Source organism: Geospiza fortis, unplaced genomic scaffold (genome assembly GCF_000277835.1).
Source record: "Geospiza fortis unplaced genomic scaffold, GeoFor_1.0 scaffold40, whole genome shotgun sequence".
Lineage (NCBI taxonomy): Eukaryota > Metazoa > Chordata > Aves > Passeriformes > Thraupidae > Geospiza > Geospiza fortis.
Genome location: NW_005054297.1, coordinates 21,703,199 through 21,712,413, shown reverse-complemented (window position 1 = coordinate 21,712,413; position 9,215 = coordinate 21,703,199). Strand labels below are relative to the sequence as shown.

The window sequence follows — 9,215 nt, the reverse complement described above, 5'->3', positions numbered from 1 at the left end:
TTTTATTAATATATTGTTTAACACTATTGTATTTGGATACAAGGGTTCTCTGATATTATAAAAATTCTCTGATATTATAAAAAATTTCTTTGAGGATATCTGTGGAAGAATTCTGTCATGACTTTTATGTTTAAGGTTTTATAATAGGTTGTCTAGCAGAGGATTCTGGTTCCTAGCTTGCAATGTCAAATATAGAACTCCTAAATTATTGGAGGAGAAATAGCTGTTAGATTTCATAAGTAGTAAAAAGAAATACCCACCTAAAAACCTGTCCCTTTCTCTCTAAAACACGTGTTCAAACTTCTGACAGTGCTCTGATTTACGAGTGAGATGAGGTATGTTGAAATGTATGAGTTCACTGTAATGATTATAGACTACTTAGATCTAGTAAAAATAAAACAAGGTTATGTGAGTACAGTATGGTATTTTTCTTAACTTGCATACATCTGCAGAGTATATTTGATTGGAATGTTAAACAATTGTTTCTATATTTGTCTGCAGAATATTCAACAAAAAACAATGTAAGTATTAAAAAGAGGTTTGAAGCAATTACTCATTTTAGTACTGCAGCTATTTTTAAATATTCTGTAGTTCTGCTGAGAAGAGTTAAGGCCACCAGCATTTCCTACTAGCCTGCGCTGGTTTTACTGTCCTTCATGATTATTTTCTTGACAGTTAAACCATAGGCTGGGAAGTTCACCTCCATAAAACCCAACTTGATATATGTCCAGTAGAAGGGGAGAAAAATAACACATGCCTTGTGTTGCAGTATACTTAAAATAGTATACTGTAAATTAGTTTTTTCACCTTTTCTGTCCATTTTAGTTTTTTTCTAAATTTCTGCAGTTGACTGCTGTTAGAAGCAAGAGAGAGTGGCTTCTGGGCTGGCCTGATGTGGTGTGTGTTTTGTTCACAGATCGTAGTTGACCCTACCAGTTACTGTAGCCCCATAATTCATTTATGTTATCTTGTCATACTTCTCAAAATAATTTGCCTTGTTCCTTTAAATTGGTTGCTACTGAGCCTTACCTTTGGGATAGCTGAAAACCCTTTTTACTGATCTGATAAAAGGTATGTGGAGCAGCCTTTACAAAATTGCTTTAATGAAACACCATGATGCCATGGTACCACTGAATTCTAGTTAAAGCTGCTGTGGTCACATTGCAAGGATATGGTGAAAGCTTGGGGGTTTTCTTAACTTGCTGTACAAAACGGTCCTTTCTTTTTAAACTTGTTTTTCTAAGTACCTTAGTTATATTAAACAAGATGGTGGATATTGTGTTTGTACTAGATTGTACAGTGATTTTATTGTATTGTTCCATATTTTAGATTTTTCTTCCACATAACTCAACACTTCTCACAAATACTGAGAAATATTTTTCTAAATTGTTCTATAAATTACTAAACAAGACTGTTTAGCATCTACTTGGAAGTACTTTGAAGTGTAAAGAATTTACACTTTAGAGTTTAAATTCTGGTAGCGTAAGAACTTGGGATCTCACTTTTTCAACTGTTCATAAATTTTTTTAGGGTTACGCTTCCAATTCAGATAGAGATTTCCATTAAAGTTGGAAAAATGTTATGGACATAAGCAGAGTCATGATAACTCAGTTTAAGTCCTTTATTTGAAACAAAGTCTAAATACTGCTTTAAAAGTGACTTACTTTTGCAATTCGGAAGGAAACCCCTTTATACTTTGTAATTCTTCTAAAGCACATGACTTCTTTTTAAATGTCTTTCTTGTGTTTTAAGATGTTCCCTGTTGTTTCCATTTATTTCATGCCACACTTTACTGTGTAGTAGTATTACATTACCCCTCTGTGAAGTGTTACTTTGTTAAATTAGTTATGGATTGCAAGCATGTACTTCAGGGGTTTTAGAGGAATAGTGCAATGAAAGTCCAGTGTCTGAATGTGATCTGGTAAGGTACCTTGCTGACTTAATTACAATTGATATTTTAGGCCCTAAATCAGGTGGTCCTTTGGGACAAGATCATGTTGAGAGGAGATAATCCAAGGCTGTCCTTAAAAGACATGAAGTCAAAGTACTTTTTCTTTGATGATGGAAATGGTCTCAAGTAAGTAAATATTTGGTTTTTTACCATTATTCATGGTATCTTGATTATTTACTTACATACTTTGCATTTAATACATGTGTTCATTGGTGTAGTAAAGTACCTGTATTCTATATGATACTCTGTCATCTCTATTGCATCTTTGATTGTTGGAAGATGGCCTTGTGGTACAAGACATCCTATGTATTCTGTAGACTGGAAGATGCACTGCTATTATGAGCAATAGGCTTCTGGGTTTCTGCGTTCAGTCTGTGTAAAATTGGTTCTGTGATGCACTCAACTCCAAAGGAGTCAAGTAAAAAAATGTAGGCAGTAACTACCTAAAATTAAACAGCTTGTTGTTTCTGTACCAGATAAACCATCTGTATCCTAATTTATTTAATACTAGTAACTGTTAATTAAGTCACTTAACTTGAGTTTGTGCTGATAGTCTTTGTTGCTTTTGCAGGGGAAACAGGAATATCACCTTGACTCTCTCCTGGAATGTTGTACCAAATGCTGGCATTCTACCTCTTGTAACAGGATCAGGACATGTGTCTGTACCTTTCCCAGATACCTATGAAACAACAAAAAGTTATTAAATTATAGTACTGAATCATAAGCAAAATATTTTTATACTTGTATATTGTGGATACATTTTATTGCCGTTTCTTCTTGCATCCCATGCAACTTTTCACTGAATGGAGCTTAATTTCCTCAGGATAGTAGCATAGGAAAAGGACATGAAAATTCAGGGTTTTTTTTTAATAAAACATTGAAGCTGAAACTTAAGGGAAGGGTAAATTGCAGAGTAACGGTTTTGAGGGGGGAAACTGAGGATTTTTTTTCCTGGCCATTTAAGTATAGATCTTCTTTTCTTTTAAATAAATATTTTTAAACCAGAAGATAGTCTTCCTGTGTTTGGGCTTTTTAAGTACTGTGATAGCTATTTATTTTGTGTAGAACTCAAATATACCTTCTGGAGTTAGTGTTTAGAAGTGCCTGAAGGAAATGGCTGTTCCATTTTAGGGCATTTTTTTAAATCCATGTGCAGTATGTTACAGTAGGCTAAACTTGGTCCTTTCTAGGACAGTCAGCAGCTACTTGGAAAACTGGTAGTTCATTATCTGTCAGTCAGCCTCAAAACTTGAGTGCGGCTGATGTAGCCCACATTCAGTTCTGTTTTACAAATCATTTTAATAACTGCTTGCAATGCAGCAAACTGGAAGAATAAAAAGAAATCTATTCACTATGAGTCTTATTTCTTTAAGCATAAGACATAAGGCTAAGTCAGTAAGAAAAGTAAAAGCTTTAGGTAAAGAAGGGCTTTCTGAAATGGAGTCTCTCGGTTTTTACTGGGACCTGTTCACCAGGAAGAGAACGTGCTTGTTCCAGAAAGGGCTGAGACAACTGATATCAGAGGGCACCTTCCACAGCAAGGGGTAGATGTTCCCTAAACAGTCTGGGTAAACCTTTCCAAAGCAGAGGATTTCCCCATGGTAAGATAGAGTAATTGAGGCAGATTTACCAGCTTGAGTGTCAGTGAGTACCTGCAAGGCTTGCTGAGTTGCATGAGCCAGGAAAGGTAGCAAGCAGCATGCAGCAGCTTCAGGCAGCACCTCTGAGGAAAAAGCAGCCTCTCTGTGGCTGCACATCTCCCTGTGTGTGCTCCTTACCTCAGCTACCGCTGGGGATGCTGTCGGGGTTGGGTGGGGGAAAGGAGCAGGGTACCAGGATGCCTCTGGGCAATAGCGAGGCTTGCAGTGATTGACTGGCACATTCAGGCCATCCAGGGGATAGCCAGGAGAAGGAGCACCCCCTCTGTCTGCTATGCCTTCTGGCACAGTCCCTGATTTACATGTGTATCTTCAAACAAAGCATAACAAAGGGAATTCATTGCCAGACAGGGAATTTTCTGGATGTACTGGGGACTTGGAAAAAGAGGAAACTAAAACTCAGGTTTTAATACTGGAAATCAGAAAAAAAGTAGTAGGAAAAAAGATGAGAACTACATTGTGAAAACCCTTGCAAAAGAAGAGATGCGAAAGATTGGAGCAGAATATCTCCCTTTTTGAGTTCACCTAAGGGCTGATTAATTTGGAAGGAACTAACTTGCTTTTAAAAAGGGATCTTTAATATTTGTGAATTGTCCCTAAGTGACTATTTAATACATTCTTCATGTTGATGTGTTAATCAAAAAGGTCTTGAAAAAAATTCCCAAAAGGTGCTTTGTCTGTACAAACAAAATTTTGTTTAAGTGCAAAAACTAAAAATTTTTTTCACATGAATGTTGTAGGAGAATTTGTCATTTGTATCCAGCATATTTGCATGAATTTCAGTTCTCTGAACTTGTGCTGTTTCCCACAGAGTAGTATAATCAGCACATTGAAACACATACTCTTTTTGCTGTGCTTTGATATTACTTGGATATATGGCTCTAAAAACTGTTATGGAGAACTTAAAACTGTCATAGAGAAGGAAAACAAAATATTTTTAGAGATAATTGGGCAAAGTTGTGAATTTGTTTTGCTAATTGCCGAATAAGTGGGTTTTTTTTTCATAAATTATATTCTTGAGTTGTTTACTGAAGCATTTCTTGTGGCTTGGCATTCAACCACTTCCCTGCATTCCTTTAGCAGTACTCTTCCTATGAATATAATGTCTGCCTATTAAAGAGAAGCTTTAACTACAACGACAAGGATCTGCTGTCAAGGAGCATCAGGGAGAAAGCTACTTTCTGTCCTACAAAATGCTATTTTCCTCCCAGCAGACAGTAGCAGAATTTCAAAACACAGAAACAGTAGCTTTCAAATGTGATGTTTGATGCTTTACTAGCCTTTCCCTGTGAAGAGAAATTATGTTTGAGGTAAGCATTTTAGAGGGATGAAGAAGAAACCATCATGGAGTTCAAATTCTTGGAAAGAAGAACTTGTTTTTATCCTGAGGAAAAGGCCAGCATAGATGAGCACTTGCTGTAATACCTTGGTTTTTGCTCCTGAGCCACTAAGTGAGACAGGGTGTTGGTTCAGAGTTTAAGGAGGCAAATTCCTCAGCTGATCTCTATAAAAAAGTAAAAAGTCTTTCCAAAAGTCAAATGGCTACTGTATTTTGTTGTGACAATTCTCAAATTGTTTACAAAAAGAATGTGCTTTTGTGGAAACTAAGGACATTTACTTTCTCTTGTCCCACACATCTCATTAGTTACTAGTACTGCTGGCAGCTGAGTGTTCTCTTAGCTGTGTTGCTGACCAAATATTGCTGGTTTATGGTGTAATGTGTATAAACAAGGTATTCCCTGGCAAGTTATTTACTTCATGGGAAGAGGCTGAACTGAAAACACTAAAGCTACATTTCAAATAGTAATTTTTAAGTGAGGTTCTGGAGACGGGAGTTCTTCTGTAAGGACTCAAAAATGGAAATTTTTAAAGTAGCCCGGGTTTCCATTTGCCATCAAAAACATGCAGCACTACACTGACAGCTCTACGCAGGAGGGGCAAAATAGCTTTGAAAAATTGTGTTTAGAGCCCTGCTCCCCTGAGCAGGCAGTCCTATTTATGGGTGGCTCTACAGTTATTGAGAATACACATTGAGAAAATAACTTATTTCTATCAGTTGTTAATTATTTTAATATATTTATTCTGAACAATGAAATTAAAGCTAGCTAATACATTGCTTACTAGCAAGATTTAAATAGAGTTCCTGCATAATTTTTGGATTCCAACTGTTGAAAATGTTGTTCTGAAAATTGCTTCAAGATGATAGGTTTTACAGATCAGTTCTGCAAAATGAAAGCTATTTAAGCTGAAAACTCAGGTACTGGAGAAGCAATCTTGCTCCAAATTGGTGTCAGAAAATCCATACAGAATAACTGTCAGACTTCAAGAAAAGTTTTTCTGGTTTATTTGTCTGCTTTATTTGGGATTTTTTTTTCATTAACACAGTTAAAACTTATAAAATTTTAAACTGTTCATTCAAAAACAAGTCAACAGACAGATATTGTTTAGCCTGAAAAGTCCCATTCTACACATACGGGTAAATGCTCATATTGCAGTAGTTATATCAGGCATCTTTTTAATAAACAAAAAAAAAAAAAATCCAAGACTTAGCTTGAACAAGCCAAATCATTTCTGGATCTTTTTCTGGTGCCCTCCAATACTTCCCTCAGACCATTATCTCAATGTTATTGAAGATAATGAGCCGAAGATGAGGCGCAGATGGAAACGAGTGTTCAATATTCAGAATGGTCATAGAACAGCTTGGGTTGGAAAGGACATTTAAAGGCCATCTAGTGCAACCCCTCTACAGTGAGCAGGGACATCTCCAAACACATCAGGCTGCCCAGAGCCCCATCTAGCCTGACCTGGAATGTTTCCTGGAATGGGACATCTGACACCTCTGGGCAGCATGCTCTGTGCTTCTCTGCCTTCATTGTAAAAAATATCTTCCTTCTATAAATCCAGCCTTCTTCAGTATAAAACCATTATCCCTTGTCCTAGCTCAACAAGTCTTGCTAAAGTGTTAATGCCCGTCTTTCTTTAGGGCCCCTTCAAGCGCTGGAAGGCCTCAATTAGAAGTTCCTGGAACCGTCTCCAGGTTGAACAGCCCAATTCTCTCAGCCATCCCTCTAATTATCTGCATGGCCAGGATTTTTCTCTCCATCTCTCTCCACCTTCTCCTCTTTTCCTCCTCTCACCCTTCCCTCCTTCTCACTACCCCTACCTGTTTACTCCAAGCTTCAACACAACTGCTTTTTTCAATCATTAATGGTCTAATAATGAAATTCTAAATCCTCTGTGAATAAACGATTTAGAAAATAAAGTGGAAAAAGAACAACTGTGGGTTAACCATGGACAAATTCATCTGAAACTTTCTTCTGCTTCCTAGCTGTATTCCCTTTTGCTCCTTGGTAGTACTTGTGTAAATTTCTGAAGAAATAGCTGGCACACTTTTAAAATTATAAAATTGGCAGAAATGGGTTAGAGGACATATTTCCAGTGCTAGAGGACCATGACAGTGATCAAGCATTTCTGTAATTGGAAGACATGTGTGTATTATACCACTAACTTTGTTAGCAGCAGTCATCATGTGCTTCGTACTTGTAATGCAACGATTTCCAAGTGATTTACAAAAGAAATACGCATTTAGTTCCAGAAAGATCCTGGCATTCTTAAGCTATACTGGAAGTGCTTTTGCAAGCAGCAGTCTTCAAAACAGTACCCTGAGCTAACTAGAATTGCCTGTGTGGCATGTAAAAAACCCACCACAGGTTCCACCAGCTGGCTGCACAGGTGGTTGGTAACCAGAAGGGATGATTGAGAACTCTTAATTGGGCAGGCCTTTGGCAGAACTGGCATTTGGATGCCATGTGTGAAGTTTTGCTTCTGTGTTACAAGGTGCACAGCAGGTACCGTGTTATTCATTCAGTCTGCCTCCTTGCTAAGTGTTTCTTCTTGCTCTGTCAAGGTTTGCTTTTGTTTTCCAAGAGACTGCTATGGTCCCATGTGCTCATGCTGGAGGGAATTTGTTGGATTTGATACACAGATGAGGTTTCAGAGTGTGGTGGTAGAAGCTATGAGATGGATAAAGATAAGCCAAACACTAATTTCTGAGTTGAAGTGTAAAAATGTTTATGCTTCAGAATGGTTGGTGTTAGATGTAGTCATGAGAGGCAGGCAGAGGTCTTTTTTTGTGTGACGTTGTAACTGAAGATTGAGATAGAACTAGTTTAACTGTAATTTGGAAGTAACAGTGATGAGATTGTGTCTGCTGAAGTCTTTCTGGGTTTTGCATTTTGTTGTTTGGTGATGTTGCTGGTTTTTTTGGTTGGTCGATTTTTGGTTCTTTTTTTACTTTACTTTTATTTCTAGAAGGTAAATTTCTTCATGATTTCTTTCTTTCTTTCTCTCTCTTAGTTCTGAAAGAAAGAGCAGGCAATGGTTTCTTTTTCTTTCCTGCCTTTCTAGTCCCCATTGCTCATTAAATATTACTTGTTCATTGACATTTTGCTTTAGGAGTTAGTATAGGAAGACAAAGAGTGAAAGGCACTGGTGCCTGCATTCTAACTGCACATGTGGCAACAACCAACATTAACAATCTTTTTAAGGACTGTTTTTTGTTTTTGTTTTTTTAATTTTAAAATTAAAAAGTAAAATGTCTTGTAAGGTTTCATTCTGTAATGAAATATCTTAAATGTTATATATCTCATCAGATATGTTATCTGAGCTCACTGTAAGGACTGCCTCATTTCACAAGCTTTGATCCACATGAGCAGTGAACTTTGCCAAGTTGTCACCTCTCTGTATTGTCAAATGTCTCTCCTAAAAAGGAGTATCTCCTTAGGATTTGTTTTTTTGTTTAATAAAACTTTTTTTTACTTACTAGGGTATAGGTAGAGCCTTTGACTAGATGAGTATCTTTTTTCCCTGTCTCTCACTTTAATAAGTTATTAATGAGAAATTTGTAAAGCAGATGCTGAAATCCTCAGCATGGACAGTAGGCCACTTCTCAAAGTGAGATAACCTATGTAACAACCCATCAATATTCATCAAAGCCAGTGGGTTTCTTCAGATAAGAGATATCTGGGTTTGTTTGTTTCTTTTTTTCTGGAGACTTGGCATAATAGTAATGTCATGGGTTTGGTAGTGATGTCTCTTTTAATGCTCTCCCGATCCCAGGATGAGAATTTCCTGCTTTTTCTTTAACATTTTAGTGTTAAAGAAAACAAAGAATGGGGAACTTCCATTTGTACTTTGCATAAAAAGCTGTTATCCTTTCAGGGAGATCCAATAAATACGTATGCTATATATGTGTATCTGTTGTTCAGTGTAATCCTTCAAGAACCTGTCAGCACCAGGGAACTTCAGCAATTTTTATTTCAGTGCTGCTTGTATTTCAGAGGAACCAGCATCAAACACTGAGATTTATCTGGCCACTTCTACAGGGTGCAACACAAATTTAACCCTTTTCCCAGGGAGCTATATGAGGTGTAAATGACTTGTTTTCCTGGATTCAAAGTGAAGGTTTTTGATGGCTTGGATTTTAATTATTTTTTGTATTTTTTAGCTCTCTCTCCTTTTTTATTAATTTATTCTGTCGAAGACAATTGTGGAGGATTTGATTTCAGAAAACTGATGTACATTTGCCATTAAATTTATAGTAATTC

The 9,215-nt window shown here is 36.9% G+C and overlaps 1 protein-coding gene across 1 annotated transcript in view; it reads left to right on the top strand.

Annotated features, from left to right (window-relative positions):
• The window catches only part of SPCS3 (signal peptidase complex subunit 3), a 10,729-nt gene extending 5,587 nt beyond the window's left edge, over window positions 1–5,142 (top strand). Inside the window, exons 5-7 of the mRNA XM_031066489.1 lie at window positions 445–521; window positions 1,962–2,077; window positions 2,523–5,142. Of these exons, the coding sequence (XP_030922349.1) occupies window positions 445–521; window positions 1,962–2,077; window positions 2,523–2,655 (326 nt within the window). The 3' untranslated portion in view covers window positions 2,656–5,142. The remainder of the gene's footprint in view (window positions 1–444; window positions 522–1,961; window positions 2,078–2,522) is intronic.
• Window positions 5,143–9,215: the final 4,073 nt, after the last annotated feature.